Source organism: Sorex fumeus, unplaced genomic scaffold (assembly GCF_029834395.1).
Source record: "Sorex fumeus unplaced genomic scaffold, SorFum_2.1 ptg000002l, whole genome shotgun sequence".
NCBI classification, from domain to species: Eukaryota; Metazoa; Chordata; class Mammalia; order Eulipotyphla; family Soricidae; genus Sorex; species Sorex fumeus.
In genome coordinates, this window is record NW_026606059.1 from 79,113,233 (window position 1) to 79,131,035 (window position 17,803).

General features: G+C 46.0%; 1 protein-coding gene across 1 annotated transcript in view; it reads right to left on the minus strand.

The window, feature by feature from the left end:
* GRHL2 (grainyhead like transcription factor 2) overlaps positions 1 to 17,803 on the minus strand; it is a 103,819-nt gene that overhangs the window by 42,955 nt on the left and 43,061 nt on the right. Inside the window, 1 exon segment of the mRNA XM_056111635.1 lies at positions 1,419 to 1,513. Within this exon segment, the coding sequence (XP_055967610.1) occupies positions 1,419 to 1,513 (95 nt within the window).

A 17,803-nucleotide genomic window follows, 5' to 3' on the forward strand; every position in this document is an offset into this window, starting at 1 on the left:
CCTGAGGCTGTGTGCAAACTTTCTCTCAACATGGCACACTTTAGTGTTTGCAGTCTGCTTATTATAAAAATCAAATAATAAGGAGCACCTTTGACTCTAGTGGAAAAAAAACAAATTCTCTCAGCCTGTCTAATAAAGAGGATTTAACATTTACGAGGATTTTTTTTTGAAGGAAATTATTTGGAACTACTACCTTTATTGCTTTCTGATTACTCCCTCCCTCTCCCTCTCTCTCTCTCCCTCTTTCTCTCTCTCTCTGCCCAGAGTGCTAACAACTGGTTTGACCTTGACAAGACGCCTCCTGTCAGGATCCCCCTGTTGTCCCCTGACTCACAGAGCCAGCCTCTTCTACTTCACACCGCTGGCCCCCTGGTCATTGATTCCTTACACTTCCGTGACTGCTGGCCATAATACCCGTGGACAGAGACCTTCCCAGAAACCCACACATTTGAGCAACCTCAGAGAGAACAGGCAGGAGAGCACCCGGGCCAGGAGCGGAACTTCACAGGCTGACCAAGTAGAGCCCAGAACAAACGTCCCCACCAATTTCTCTGGGACCTGATCTCTCTCTCATTCACGGCAAGACCACACCCTGCGCTCAGATGCCTGGAGCCACTAGAACATTCCCCAGGCTGCTGGCCCACATAAGTCACTTGCTCAGGGTCCATAGCCAATTTCACGTCCATGGTTTCATACCTGAGTGACATGAGACACAGCGCGATTCATCTTCTCCCCTGCGTCATGCCTCCACACCCGCCCTTCCAGTTTCCCTTCTCACCCAGCCTCCCCTGCTCAGACAATGAAGCACATTGATGCGGGGTGTTGACGATGACCTTTTCATGAGCTTGCAGACAAGCGTCTCCTAACACCCTCCTATGTGGTACAGAACCAAAGCAGAAGGCGAACTGAGGCTTCAGCTGGGCACTTCCTTTCTGGGCAATGCAAGGACAAAGGAGCAGAAGTGAGGACCGGAGACCCAAAAGCTGGACTCACAGAGGGACTTGGGTTGAGCCACAAGTCCGGGTTGTGGTGTGTTTTCTGAAAAGCAAATGGACTCATGGCTGGGAGGCAATCCAGGCATTATCAGTGCATCTACTTTTTTTCCGGAAACTGGTGCCAGGGGGGACCGGCAGCCATTCTAACCAGATGGCAGCGGAGAGTTCTAGAACAATGTGGGACCTAACAGCATGTCAGGGAATGAGGAGGGCCAGGCAGCAAGGCCATAGGGGAACAGACAGACCCCAAAAGATAATCCATGTGCACATTCTTGAGCATGACTTCCAGAGAAAGAACACCGTTTGTGGCTCCAGGTTATGATCTTTCCCTTTCCATGGAGGCTGGGTAAAAGCAACGTCTGCAGAAACCAACGGCTTCCTTCAAAGGGGGCAGCCATGCGTTTGCGGTACCTTTCCACTCACCTTGGCCTCCTCGTTCACGTCCCAGGTGAAGGAAACGGCATTATATGCGATCTCTTCGATGTTTCCAATCGTGTTAAAGCTCTCCTTGTAATCAGCTGGAATGGGGAAAAGAGAAAGGCTGAGAAAGTGTCTCCTGGTCACTCTCATTTTCCAGCACACAGTGCCAGCTCTGTCACTTGTCCTGGCATTTTCTCTGGCAGTGGTAAAGGAACTGGGCTTGCTGATCAGCTGACAAAGAGCGAATCTCTCAGCCTGTGAGCCTGAGGCTAGAGGTTGACTCAAAGGACTGGAGCCCATGCTTTGCATGCGGGAGCCCCACATGTGATTCCCAATACCACAGGGGCACCCACTTCACCATCAGCAGCATCAGGAGCTGCAAACACCCATCCCAGAGCAGCCCCTGAGGACCTCAGAGGGTAGCCCAAATATTCTCTGTTAATTATTTTAAGAATGTAAGCCCATTCCTCTGTTACAAGGCAAATCTAGGTAAGCAATGTTCCTAACTGATCTCTTAGTTTCGTTTTCTATTCAATGGAAGTATGAACTGCTTTTCCTCCTGGGGGCCTTGTCGCCTACCCACTCCATCTCCTGCTTACTTTCCTGCCTCCTAATTCTGCTGGAAATACCAGTGTATCCTGTAGAATCTGTTTTGTAGAATAGAATGCAATGCAGGGGGATAGGGGAGCTGACACCACCCTATAACCCCCCCCTCCACACACACACACACACACACACACACATACTACACATTAGAAAATTCACCTCTACATCTTGGGACTCTCCTCAACCAAACTACAGTCTGCTATTTTGACCTTACTGAAAACTCAGATCATTGACGGCCGCTCCTGTTGAGAGCTGTTGTAGTATAGGCTGAATTCTGATGGTGGAATAGTCAGAAAAGAGGAAGCTACATCATCAGAGGGTCTCCATCCTCATTATCTTTCTATCGAGATGGTGGGGGAAGTGGAGGAGGAAGAAGAGAAAGAGTGGATGGAAAACATCCACCAATAAGTGGATCCACATGCTTGTCAAGGGTCAGCCTTATTCCTGAACCATACCGGCCAAGCAGAACCAGATGGTCAGTGGACAAATGCCAGGAGTCCGGGAATGCCCTCTTCTTTTTGGCCTTCGGTGGAGATAGTTGAATGAGTCCCACTCCTCTCACCATTAACACCTATTCATTCAAGGCTCTTCTTCATCTAGTTCTTTCCTTCCTACATTGATTTATTCCTTTCTCTCCCCATTATCCTCCCTCACAATCACCACAGCTAAGTGTTTGCTCAGCATTCTTCAGAAATTCCCTAGGTTGACGTGCCTGAGTATGTAGTTTTCGTTTTCATCAACTGGGGTGGGCTCTGGAGAGGATTGCCAGTTGCAGCAAATACTGGGAACGTACTTTTCCTTAAAACAGACAAGCAGTTGATCAATGGAGCTGGGACCCCTGTAACATATTCAGTGACGAACCACACTGCTCATGCTTGCTGGTTCTGCATGCTATGCTGTGCTCTCTCACCCGCGTGGGGACCCTCGTGCTCTGGCACCATGGACAAGGCTGTGATAAAAACCCTCAACACTGACCACCTCCACCACCATTGCCTTCGTTGTCCTTCACATCTGACAGCATGTTCTGAGTTTTAATCTTTACTGCTTGCTGGTGTGTTGAGTTGATGCTCACCATGTGGATTTTTCCTGTCCTTGGACATATTCAACCTTAACCCAATCCCCTTTTGTTCACACATGGCTGCTATCATGGCAAAACCCATCTGCTTGCCATTGAAGTCTGGTTCATTCACGAACTGCTCACCTAATCATACAAGCCCATTCTCTCCAAGTTTTCAAAGTTTTCTTTCTACAGTGAAACTCCAATTTGGCACTTTCATAATTTGTATTGACCTAAAGCATATATATTGACCTAAAGCTCACTTCTCCCAGCCATCACTCACAGTAGGGTCCCTGAGATACCCCACACTCTAATTAGATTCCACTTAAATGATACAGGGATACAGGAGGAATTTTTGCTTATACATTATTTTTACTTAGTTTTCTTTTTTCGTTCTTTTTTTCTATTTGGGGGGCAGGGGGCACAACTGACAGTGCTCAGGAATTACTCCTGGCTCTGCATTCAGAGATCACTTCTGGTGGTGCTTAGGGGACCCAATGGGATGCCAGGGATCGAACCCAGCTCAGCCACATGCAAGACAAGGGCCCTCCCTGATGTGCCTTCACCCAGCCCCACTTATTTTTCTAAGTGAGGACAGAAGCTGAGTCTTGTGACTGCCTTCCAGGGCGTACAAAGCACTCGTTGTCTAGCCAATCTGATAGGTGTCCGAACAAATGGCATGCTGGATTCCGTGAAGTTCCAACCTTACCCTAGAACCCGGGTTTTTTTGAGCTCTGGGCCATCACTGGAAAGTTTTAAGTTGCCCCTGCGTATGTTCACATACCTGATCATTTTCAGCCATCAATCACCACCCCATATGTCACAGAATCTCAGTTCCTATCATCCCTCATCAAAGCTTTCTCTACTCTCTCTTATTAATCTTGCTCATTTTCTTTGTGTGCATGAGGCTGAAAGGGAGAGAATCCTATTTGCTTTAATTATATGTAACATAAGTAATAAAAAACAAAGCCCAAAAGCAAAAAGTCTGTGGTAATTCTTAATCAAATGTCATTCTGGTTAGGTTTCAGAAGAAAAAAAGAAAAAAATCTTATCACCTGAGAAAACCTAACTCATGTGCTCTGCAAACAGGTCCATGCCCTTTCCAGATCAGTTTATGCCAGTCTAAATGCCCGCTGGAATTCTATATTTTTCCTTTTCTTCACCAAAGGTGTCCCATTTTTTGTTAATCCAAATGGGAACAAAGTGGTAGCCTCATCAATACAGTATTTTCAATTCTTGCGTGCGTGAGCTTCTCATTATGTGTAAGGTCACCCAGTACCTTCCATGTCTCTGTCTACAAACATGTCCAAAACAAACCCACCAGGTGTCTCCTTATATAAACTCAAGGAACCTGAGGGAAAACTCCGTGCCTTTACATTTGAAGTAAATGACATGGTTCCATAAAGCTAGTGTTTGTGTTCAACCTAGGAAAAGTCAGAGACCTTGAACACCTAAGAAAAATTATTTAAGAGCAACCACAATCTATCCACCCATAATGACTAAAAACATTGTTATTTCCCCATCTCAGTTGCTGCTTCCCTTTCTTCAAAATGTGTAAATATTAACTTTCTTTGTCCTCCTAAGTACATCTTTCTATGTGACTAAGCAAATCTGGTTCAAGTAGGTGCAAATGACCCCAATACTCTCATAACGAATTACACATAAGTTGGTTTTCGCACATGTTGGTCACTGAGGTGATGTGCAAGACTTAGCCAGCACTTCATTCAATGCTCTGCATGGCGAAATATTCCTATATTTAATCTTTCATGAAGACAGTATATGGAAGTGACATTCAGCTCAGAGACTTTTTCAGTTGTTTTTTTGAGGTTGCCAATTAAGTTTGTCAAATTGCGCGTGGAAAGTTTAAAAAAAATAACTATTCAGAGTAATAGTCTAAGAGTTTCGTTGCCTCAAATGGCTTCTTTTCAACTGAAATGCAAAACATGGTCGCTCTGATTTTATTTGGAAACTCCTTGATTGCCTCAAGCATCAAAACAGTTTTTCCAGCTCTCTGTCTTCTAGCTCTTTGTACGTTTTTCAAATCTTCTCTCTCTTTGTTTGATTTATTTGTCACAAAGCTTTCCTGATCTTTCTTTTGTTAATATCCCTTTAGGATAGTTAGATCTTTTCATTGATCTCAAAATAAATATTTTAGGCTAAGAGATAAAATATTAAATCAAATGCATGCACACACACAGTCACACAGAGAGACACACAGACACACAGACACACACACACACAGACACACAGACACACACACACACCCCTTTGCCGTCTACAAACTTAGAATTAGCTTTAGGCCTGTACCTGACAGGAAAGCAAGCCCATACTCTGAGCGGTCAGCTGATGGCCAACATTCTGAAAGGCGAATCCTGACACTGAATTTTTAAAATTGAATTCTGTGTTGTTGAACTCCTTACAACCATGAAAATATATTTAGTTTTTGTTTTTTCTCTCCATGTCTGGGATTGGAATCAAGGCCTCTCTCCGGGCAGGCATATGCTCTGTCACTTAAACTATCTTCCAGGTCAATGTTTTGAAGTCATTAATACACAGTTTTTAAAAGTTTCTAGATCAATGGTCAGTTAAAATATAAAATGAATGGGAGGGGGTGTGTTGGGGGATAGTGCAGCTGTTCTGGACCATGACTGGCATGCCCTACTCCAATTCCATTTCGGGTATCAGATGGTACCCCTCAGCACAACCTGATGTGGACTTGGAGAACCCCAGCTTTGGAGACACCTAGTAATCTTGGGTATCCGCAGCATGGTCCAGCCTGAGCACTACAACCAGATGGCCAAGGAGCACCAGGAGGGCCCCAGACCTCCCAAGCACAATTTGATTTCCCCCAAATCAAATTTCCTGTCTAAAAATAAAGAGAAAACAGAGTGTTGTGATCAAACACTTAACCGCAGATCTCCTGGGGGCGGTCCTTTTCCTTGGTTTCTCTACCTGAAAACTTTCTCCCTCTTAAAATTTTACTGGTCTCAGAAAAGGAAAAGGTTTTGTGAAATGCACCGCAAACAGAACAAGAATGCTTTCTGGAGGCACTAGCCCTGCACAGGCTCTCCATCCGTTTCTACCTATTATATTCATTGACTCAATCAGCAAATGGACTGGGCAAATATTTGCTGGGTTGCCCTGAGGGCCTGCTAAGTGCCAGGCTGTGTTGTCACGCCAGAGAAACGGCAGATTCAGGACTTGGTTTCTGATCTTGTGGCAGTTCAGAAGGAGAGAGGACGCAAGTGAGTAGGCGGAAAAGGCCACGTCTGTATAACCTGCTTTGCTTTTGTTGTCTTGTTTTATTGTGGAGGGGCTCCCAAAGTGGTGCTCAGGGGTCTGGGGGCCAGGACACCCTCTGAGTGATTCTCTGCCAACCAGGCTGGCAGCTGAGTTCCATGACCCTAGGGGGTCCCTGGGGCACACCCAATGGTACTCGGGGTCTCTAGAACTATACTGAGTGATGCCTGGGAACCATATGTTACTGGGAGTTGAACTGGGGTGAGCCACTGCAAGACCTGCATCTTGATCCCTATACGATCTCTCTGAACCCCTTCTTGACAAAAACAAAAAGCAAAAAGACCACTCTGGCTACGCTTTATTGTACTTATATTCCCTGGCTTATTCCCATCATAGTATGTCCATGTATTTTACTTGTTTATTTATCACCAGGCTATCTAATTTGTGATGTACGTTATACCAGGACAAATATTAATGCCTTATCCATGCCGAGCAGCACACAGAGAACCTGCACTCCTACAAGATGCCAAAAGAAGCATGAATGAATGAATGCATGGGTCTATATTTTGAATTTAAAATTTAAAACACATAAGAGCTGTCTGCTCTCTCTCTCTGTACTCTGCTCTCTCGCTACAGGCAATAAAAGATATTTCTTCTCCTCTCTACCTGCTTTGACTCTCTAAACCATGGCTAGAGAAATTTTTTTCTTCTTCTCTTCCTTTTTTTTCCCTTTTTTTTTAAAGAAACATCCTGCTCATGTCCCACTGCCACCACCATGGAACCTTATCAACTGGGCTTGTTCAGACACTCATAAACAAATCTCAAAAGAGATCAACTAGTCTCAAAACTTTCTCAGCTACCCTTCCCGGCTGAGATCTCTGTGGTGATGTGGGGGAATGGGGTGGGGGTAGGGGGCGCTGGCCAGCTCCCACCCTAACAAAGCCCAGGCAACACCCCCATACCCCAAAGCCATCTCCATGCCTTCAGCTAGACTGACCAGTTAAATAATCTGGATTTTCTAGAGGGCGACCTCTAAGCCCAACAGCGCTGACATTCCAGTAGGAGCATACCAGATCAGACAGGATGTGACACAGAAGCCAACCAGTCTTGACTAACCAAACTATCACCAAGGAAGGCTTCACTTGCAACAACTGAGTAAACCTCAGTTTACTTGATGTCCCCAGGGTGAAATACAACCATTTTCACAGCTTTTTTTTTTCAATAGAAATATAAATCTTGGTCACTCCGTTAGCCATTTAATGGTAACAAGCAATATAAAATATTGTGGGACTTCCATAGGGACAGGTGGTTGGGAAAATGGAGACAATGGTGGAGGGAAGGTGACAGCAGTGATGGAAAAAGTGTTGGAATACAGAATGCCTGTAGCAAATCATCATGAACAACTTTGTATATGGTGGTGTTTAAATGAAGTCGGGGGAGAAAAAAATAAAGTAAATTCCTTCAGGGACAATACAATACAGCCTGGGGGCAGCCAACTAGAAACATTTGCATCTTTCCTGTCGTGCACCAGGACCAAATCACATGACTTGGCAAACTTTATTCAGCCCATCAGCCATATGTCCCACCCTGCCTAAACCAATCACTACAGCTGGTGAAACAGCTCTGTCACATTCCTCATTGTCAAATTTCTCTCAAAAGACTCAAAGGTCTACAGGATGGGAGAAGGAGAAGCATGCTGAAAGTAGACTATAGACCAAACATGATTGCCAACTCAATGCCTCTTTTGCAAACCACAACACCCAATAGGAGAGAGAGAACAAAAGGGAATGCCCTGCCACAGAGGTGGGGGGCGGGGGATGGGGTGAGAGGGATACTGGAATCCGTGGTGGTGGGAAATGGGCACTGGTGGAGGGATGGGTATTTGATCATTGTATAACTGAAACCCAAGCACAAAAATTTGTAAGTCTACAACTGTACCTCATGGTGTCTCACTAATAAAAATTAAAAAAACAAAAAACCAACCAACAAACAAACAAAAAAAAGACTCAATAGTCTATAGATCCTGCTGTGCTTAGACCACGTGCCAATCTGCCCTGGGAATTAAAATGTTGCTAGGTAACTCTCCAAGTTCTAAAAACCATATTCACATCCTTTGATGATGTTTTTGTGTTAAGTTGAGGGACCCATGACATAGGAATAAAAACTCGACAACCTGGTGTGAAATTTTTCGAACTGAGTTTCTCAAAACAGGAGCTCAAATCTCAAGCTTGACAGTGCTGAGTTAAAACCACTAACAAGTATCATAATGATGTGGTGAGGAATTTAGTTTCCCAGCACTGCAAAACAAATTGCCCCCAACACAGTGGCAGAAAACAACAGGCGGGTAATATTCCAAGGTTCTTGATGCCAGAAGTTCAGACTGAAGTGCTGACAGGCAAGCTCCTTGCAAAGGCTCTCTGGGATGGTGTTTCCATGGCTAACGGGTTCCACACTTCTCTTCTGGCTTCTGTTAGCTGCTGGAATGTCAGCATCTCCTGCTCGTAGGTTTGTCTCTGCCACGTCTCCACAGGATGTTCTCCTCCATGTGCTCCCCCTTCTATTAAAAGACTTGTCTTTAGCTGCCCCTCCCCACACACACACACCCATCCCCCAAACCAGGATGATCTCATCTGAGGTCTGTAACTCAGTGACATCTGCAAAGACCTTTACCTAGCTGCAGTCATACAGATTCTGGGGATGAGAGCACAGCTGCATTATTTTTGAGAGTCACCATTCAACCTCTCACATCCGCCACTCCCTCCTATGACGGAAAGTCTTGTGACCAGACTGAACAGATTATCCTTTATTTAACATTTTTCCCTTATTTTTGAATCACCATGAGATATGCAGTTACAAAGTTGTTCGTGATTGGGTTTTAATCATACAATGTTCAACATCCATCCCTTCACCAGTGCACATTTCCTGCCACCACCTATGTCCCCAGCTTCCCTCCCCCCTCCCCAATCTACCTCTATGGAAGATTCTCTCTCTCTCTCTCTCTCTCTCTCTCTCTCTCTCTCTCTCTCTCGCTCTCTCTCAAAGAGTGTTGTCCCCCCACACCCTTTTATCTCCCTTTAGGTGCTGGGGTTTGCAACACTATCACTGAAGGGTTATCATGCATATCACTTTTCCACCTTTCTGTACCCAGCTCTGTCCAGAGTGATCATTTCCAATTCTCATTGTCACAGTGGTCCCTTCTCTGCACTCTCTGCACAAACACCCTCCCCCCCACTTTGTGGCAAGCTTCCTACCATAGTCCTCCTGGCCCTCTTTCTTGAATAGCTTTTTCTTCTATGATAAACATCAAAGCGAAAAATAACCTCACTTTAAACAAAATTTTCATGAACATGTTACACGTTTAATGGACTCACCCACCTGCAAACCCCCACTTGCAAAAAAAAAGTCATGTTGAAGATGTAGTACATATACACGATAGAATATTACACAACTGTGTAAGGAATAATGAAATCATGCAATTCAGGGCAACATGGATGGAGTTGGACGACATCACATTAAGTAAAATAAGCCAGAAGAAGGATAAACACGGATGCTCTCGCTTATATGTGGTATTTGGAATAACTGGACGAGGGAAAGCAATGTTTTGATGGAGGGGTGCCCCGATCAGCCTCGACTGCAAGGTATAGAGAGAAGAAAAGAAACAGTAGAGGAGGGGGAGAAGAGACAGACGAGTAGCAAGAGGGGCCAGGACATGGGAGCCAGGTACACAGGAGGTGTTAAGGAAGGATGGAGCCCAAGATCCAAACCAGAGTGAACACTGTGAAACCAAGAGACCCAAATTTTAACAAAGGAACTTAGAAAGGTGCCTGACAAGAGGGCAGGCTGGGGTGGGGGGGGTGGGGGGGAGCCAGGGGGCATATGGAGGGGACCTGGGGACACTGGTGGAGGAAGTTGACACTGTTGGTGGGATCGGTGCTGCAATACTTTTGTCTAGAACTCGACTATGAATACATTTGTAAATCACAATGCTTTCATTTAAAAAAAAATCATGTTACAGCAACATTAAAGACTCCATGTTTTGCACGGCCTTGTTCAAATATTCCAGACTTGGTGGTGGTGGTGGTGGTGGTGGTGGTGGTGGTGTGTGTGTGTGTATGTGTGTGTGTGTGTGACAGGATAAAGATTGAGATCAGTGTTTCCCATATGGGTAATACAAATCCCACAGCCTGGGGGGGGGGGGGGGGGGGGGGGCAGAGGCACTGTGATTTTTTTTTTTTTCCTGAAAAGTGAGTGGCATGCTAAATAAGTCTGGGAACTTTCACAGATGTTTCGAAAAGCAAGCATGATTTCACACACACACACACACACATACAGATATATATATATATATATATATATATATATATATATATATAATGCATGCCAATTAAATCTAAGTTTAAAAGGTGATTCTAGCCAAACAAGCTCATGGGGGGAAAATGTTGATTATCATTGATTATTAGGGAAATGCCAATTGAAACAACAATGCGTGGTCACCCCGCACCTGTGGGAATGGCTTCCATCAAAAAGGCCAGAAAAGACAGATGCTGGGAGGTATGGAGGGAAAAAGCAGGATTAGAAACTGGTCCAACTTCTGTGAAAATCAGTATGGAGATTTCTTAAAGTATTAAAAATAGAACTGTCATGTGCTCAAGCAATTCCATTCCTAGAGAGCTACCCCAGGAATGCCAAAAACACTGATTTGTAAAAGACAGACCCTCGACTATGTGCGCTGCAGCCCTTTCTTCAAAAGCCAAGCCTAGAAACAGTCCAGATGCCCATGGACGGGTCAGTGTGGTTCATAGACACAATGGAGCACTGCTCAGCTGTAAGAAAAGATGAAGTCTTGCCTTTTGCTACAACACGGACCGACCCAGGAGGCCCTGGGAAGGCAAATACTTGAATGACAGCATTCATATGTGGGATATGAAGAAACGATACAGGGGAACAGACCAGTGAAAACACACCGTTGGATTCTGGATGCAGAACTGAGTTACCCAAGGGAGGAGGAAGAGTCGGCAAGAGGGTGGAGAGGATTGGTTATGGGTGAATGGATACGGGCCCTTGGGTGATAGCAATGGTGTGGTAATGTGCACTTTGAAGGAGGGTGGAATTGTACCCTTAGAACAAAGAGCATTACAGTGCCCAAATTTTCTTTTTAGAAGTGCCTGCCAAAGAGTCAGTCTGGGGGGTGGGACATGGGTGGAGGGAAGCGGACACTGGTGAAGGGATTAGTGTTGAAACAGTGTATGCCTGAAACCCAATCATGAATAATTTTGTGATTCACAGTGACTAAAAGAACAAAGTACATTATAAACCGTTACCTCAAACAAAAGAAAAATCAAGAACAATGTCATCTGCAATCAAGAACTCTTGAAGATGTGGAAAAGTAGTGAAAGGAGTCTACAATTTTTTTCTTTAATTAACAAAACTTGGACTGGAGCAATAGCACAGCGGTTGGGCGTTTGCCTTGCAAACTCGGGTTCGATTCCTCCATCCCTCTCCGAGAGCCTGACAAGCTACCGAAAGTATCCTGCCCGCACGGCAGAGCCTGGCAAGCTCCCCATGGCGTATTCGATATGCCAAAGTCAGTAACAACAAGTCTCACAAAATAGAGACAATACTGGTGCCCTCTAGAGCAAATCAATGAACAACGGGAGGGCAGTGCTAATGCTATACAAAAATTAAGGGACTGGAGTGATAGCACAGTAGGTAGGGCATTTGCTTTGCATGCGGCCGACCCGAGTTGGATTCCCAGCATCCCATATGGTCCCCCAAGCACCACCAGGAGTAATTCCTGAGTACATGAGCCAGGAGTAACCCCTGTGCAATGCCGGGTGTGACCCCAAAAGAAAAAAAGAAATTAAAATGTGAATTAATCTCCATAATTTACACCAAGGAACAACCATAAATATATCACTAGCCTGCGACATCACAAAGAGTAAGACAGTGGGGAGGGGGCTTGGAGGGGTGCAGCGTTAGTGGGGGATGGCTGAACACAAAAAGCACCTTCCTGGCAAACGCAAAGTCGGGAGTTTGAACCTCAGCGCCACCCACAAGTGTCAAGCCTGGTCCCAGGAACTCTTCTCCAGGATTCCTGGTGCCACAACAGAGGGTTTCAAGCTCTGAAACCAGGTATGTGCAAGCACCCCAACTCAGAACTATGTGTTTCCAGACAGCACTGCAGCTGGAGGCGTGCGGGCAAACTCCTTAGCCAGGAGGAGCATGAGTGTGTGAGCACTGCACAGCCTTGGTGAACTCAACTGCCAGGCCGTGCTTGGGCACCACAATTGAAGGAGCATGAGCCCACTGAGCACGCGTGCAAGCACTATGACATACATCTCCCTCCCTGGTAAGAGCAAAGGTGAGGGGGGTGGGGAGAACAGGACCACGAGAAGAAGGAACTGTAGGGAAGTGTCTACTGAAACGCCAGGGATGCTATTATAACTGACCTCAGTGAAGGTCAGGTTGACAGCGAGATCCAAACTTCCCAGGCCGTGTGTGTCCCTGGAAGGCCAGAATGAGTATGGAGGGTCCAGTCACTTAACCACTCCAGGGCCCGGCAGAAAACACCCCCTCCCTGGCACAGAATGGATATTCTGGGCACTCTCATCACAGAGAGGTTTCTATGGCTGTTCTGTAATAGTAATGGTCCAATATTGGGGTACCCCAGAATCTTCCAGAGTACATAATCAATGTCTGAGTCTGCTTCCAGCTGGGACGTGGCCAACAATTTACCTGCCTAACACCCTCCCTTGGCGGAGCTGAGACTGCAGGTCCACAGCCCACACTTTGGGAGCTGTGTTCTAGGGCAAATGGAGACGCTGCAATTGGCAGGGCATGTGTAGCTCACTCGACAGAGTCACATCAATGAGACTTTGTGTCAACAACCATGAACCTAATCAATCTCTCCCCAGAGTCTTTCCTCTTGCTGGGGCACCAACATGACACACAGATCTTCCTCCACAAAGGGACTCGGTACCACTTGCTCCAAAACATCTGCTTCTTCTCATGCCTAAGATCACATCCCAACACAAGCGTTCCTTTGGCTAAGGTCATGACTGGCTTCTTCCCATAGAGCACAGGTGTTCTTGGGAGAATAATAATAACAAAAACAGGCCTGGAGAGATAGTTACAGAGCAAAGGCACTGGCCGAGTGCGTAGTTTCAGCTGAAACACGGATTCAAATCCGGGCACTGCCTATGGTCTCCCAAGCTCCATCAGGCAGTAGTGTGTGTGTGTGTGTAACCAGGGCACCAAAGGCGAATTCTTTTGAGTATTGAGGTGTGTGTGTGTGTGTGTGTGTGTGTGTGTGTGTGTGTGTGTGTGTGTGTGTGTGTGTAACCAGGGGGCTGCTCACAGATTCTCAACTCCTGTAGATGGACATTTCTTCCACTGACTATACATCTCAGGGTGGCTCTGGAAGGCCGTCAAAGGAGCCGCTAATTCCTTCACCTTAATTAAGCTTCACGTGCTGGGAACATTCGGACTACCCTTTTAATTACTTTCATATGTATTGTTGGAGATTAAAAGAAATGCCCTAATTAATGTCAAGATTGCCTCTCCCTTGAGCTGCAGATTCTGTCTGGACTAGTGAAATAATGCTCCAGGAATGCTGACGGTGGCCCGGGGCATGATGCCTATTCAGTCTACACACCCTCCCCTCCCCACAGTTGAAAACGCCTTTCCCCTGAGCCCAGGAACTGACTTCTACATCTGGGCTAGGAATACTCCGGAGAAAGCATTCTGAGAGTGGAGAAACAAATATCTGAATTGGAAGAAGTGGCTCCATTTATTTGGGGGGAGGGGTCTCCCAAGCGGTGCTCAGGAGACTCTAGGGTCACTCCTGGTTGAAAGCTAAGTGCTTGGCTTGAAGAGGCAGACCTGCTTGGGGTCAGGGCATGCCTCGTCCACCCAGGCTATGCTTGGAGGCAACTAGAGCCAGACCCAGTGGTGCTGAGAATCCAACCTGGGTCTCTCACACACAAATAAAGCAGGTGCTCCCTTGGGGTTAGGGGGATAGCACCGTGGGTAAGGCATTTGCCTTGCACACTGATGACCTGGGTTTAATCCCAAGCACCCCATAGGTTCCCCTGAGCCTCACAAGGAGTGACCCCGAGCATAGAGCCAGTAGTCAGTCCTGAGCACTGAGCCGCAAGTCAGGCCTGAGCACCACCAGGTGTGCCAAAAAAAAAAGAAAAAAAAATCACATTCCCTAGCCCCCGTGCTACCTCCTGGCCCCTATTTTAAGCACTTTTCAGTACCATCATGGGGCAATCATCTCTCCTGTCCAACTGAAGAAGTCCTTCCTCTCCCCCTGGTGAAACTGTGTGCCCATTAAACACCAATTCCCCACCCCACCCCAGGCCCTGGTAACCACCATTCTTTCTCACACACCTGAATTTCCAACCTCCAACGAGCAACCCACCGGTTGGTGAGCTGTGTGACCTCTCTGACCCAGCACTTCCCATCTACGAAAAAGCTGGTAGAAGAGAGAAAAGATGGTTCTACACAGGCAGCCTCTTCTCCCACCCACCTGCCCTCCACCTCTGCTGGCAAAGGCCAAACAGGATGTGGGCCAATACCAGAAATACTCGCAGGTCAGTTCTGACCCAAAGAAGGCGGAATAAGTAAACCCTCTTCTATGATTTTTTCCAGTGGCTGAAAATAAATACCCGTTTCTTCAAAGCTGAGTGACTCGCAAGAATGCTAATGAGTTTATTATTGCCTTCAGAATGTGCTTCCGGGGTGAGAGGTCACCTGGCTTTCCTCAAGTGTGTTGACACTTGAGCTAAGTCTTACAGGCACCAAATGTACATCTATCCTTTTGCTCCTGCCCCTTGAGCCAACAAGCAACCATCCCTAGCTTTTGTGAACTGAGAGTGTGTTAACAAGACACGCTTCACCAACATCGCCTCAGAGTGGACGTATCAGTCACTTTTTTAAAATTATGATCCCTACTTGGTAGATTTGGGAACAGGCATTAAGCACTGGGCAGTCCCTTCATTTGTCAGGGGACATCCTGAGATTATAACCTAAGACATTCTGTCCACACGCAAAGCCACTGTTTGCTGTGATTGATAACCTTTCAATGGAGCATCATTCCAGAGTCCCATCCAGAACAGGGAGACTGGGATTAGGAAGCTTGACTGTGACTCACAGCCTGACAAGTCCGGACTCTTACTCAAGCTGGAATGAGCAGCAATGGCACGACTCTTTATTCCCCATGGTTGATCCAAACACCTTCCCGGGTTTCATGGGAGAAGAGGGCTTTCTTTATAATAGGGTTTCTTTCTGCTCCTAGACAAGGAATGCCACAAACCAGTGGTATATAGTTTTCCACTTTACTGACCATAAACTTAAGAGACAGAAAAACATGTTTCATTCTCACTCATGACTGTGTTCTATACACACAAGCATGTTTCATTCTACTTGGTTTCATTTTCTAAGAACACTGTTCATAACCCGTGAACCAAACCCCAAACCCCAAACCCTAGGAGATATCCCCTTTCTGCAGACACTTACTGACCCATGCCTGGGTGTCTAGACAAGCACTATGGATGAGGTCACCATGGATGGCCATCAAACTAAAGTGAATTTCTCATTTGTCTACGAAACTCAAATTAAACTCTTCTCATTCATCTACTAGGATGGGTCTTGGAACTCTTGTCTACATGATGGAATAATCAATTTGGACTCTTCAAAATATTTTGCCTCTTAAAGACCTGTGATTGACACTTTTGGGCAGTTGGCTGATTTAAGACACGTGTGATGCTTAGAGAAATAATCTACTTTTGCATGGCACATTCCAGTTTCTCATTTTGCATTTTGTTCTTAATATACTTGGAGGGTAGGTGGGGAGACAAACATTGCAGGCACATAGGATTAGAAGTCACAATACCCAGAGACTACAATCACCCGGTCACCAGCAGACATGGGGTTTCCTAACTTTTCCCCAAACCAGATGCTATTTTTAGGAACCTATAACCACCCAACTAAGCCATTTCTGATTTTAAAAAAAAAAGCACTGAACCCTTTTGCATGAATGGGTTGTCCCTTGAGCACTGGGATTCTATGACAAGATTTTACCTACTTTGGCCAGACTCAAGCTCCTTTACCAAAGACATCCAGAAAAAAGTTAAAACATTTAAGACTTTTGCATTGCAGACTGAACTGGGGGCTGGAAAGACAGAGCAGTTAAGGCACTTGCCTTGCACATGCCTGATCTGGGTTCAATCCACAGCAGCCCATATGGTCCCCTGAACACCGTCAAGGAGTAATTTCTCAGTGCAGACCCAGCAATAACCCTGAGCATCCTTGAGTGTGACCCAAAAATACTTGAGTACAGATCCAGGAGTAACCCCTGAGCATTTCTGGGTGTGATCGCAAAATAAATAAACCCAAAAAAAAGGAATAAATTGATTCAAACCAATGAAAAGACTTTTTTGGGCCCTAGGTGGAAGATACAGATGCATTCCAGGATATTTACATTTTTCCTCAGAGTATCTTCTGCCAAATCTGAGCTAAATCCAGGGCCTTCAGCTGAACCCTCAAGTACTCCCCACCCACCCCGTTGCCATCCCATCACACACTTTGAACCTGTGCCTCAGGAGGGGGACTTCAGTGGCATGTGGCGGGCTGGTGTGGGGGAGCTGGAAGGGCCCCTTGGTGAATGGCACTTATTGGACAGTCTTGCGTTATGCTTCGTTTGGCATCAAATCATTTTACAGATGGCTGTCTGAACTGTTCCCATCGCTACTTCTCTCTCTGGATTTTTCTGCAACTCTGAAAGATCTTCAACTGGGTCTCAAAATTAATTTCATCACAAGACAAACATGTCCCTCTAAGGAGGGCTACGGTTGCTCTTAATAGTTTCCTTTTGTAGAGAATGTCCTGCCACAGAGGTGGGGTGGGGTGGGGTGGGGTGGGGTGGGGTGGTGGGAGGGCTACTGGGATCAGTAGTGGTGGAGAATGGGCACTGGTAGAGGGATGGGTACTCGATCATTGTATAACCGAAACCCAAGCACGAAAGTTTGTTAGTCTGTAACTGTACCCCATGGTATTTCACTAATTAAAAATATATATATATAGTTTCCTTTTGTGAAAAAAAAAACCCCACCCCAGCACCTGGGCTGGAGAGATAGCACAAGGGTTAACGGCTTGCCTTGTGCCCTACTGACCCTGGTAGTAGGGCACAGGTTCAAATCCCCAGCATTGCATACAATCCCCTGAAAAATATCAGGAGTGATCCTTGAGAACAGAATCCGGAGTGAGCCTTGAGCACTGCCAGATGTGGCCCCAAGTCAAACCAAACCAACAAACACAACCAAGAACACACATCTGGAAACCAAAACTGAGAATTCAAGGACTCAGCAACCCTCTCAGGCAGACTGGCAGTAGTGGTGGGCGCTACAGGGGGGCTCCTTGTCCTTGGAATGGACAAGTATGAATACTCCCAAGCACTCAGCTTTTGTTCCCTCAACTTGTC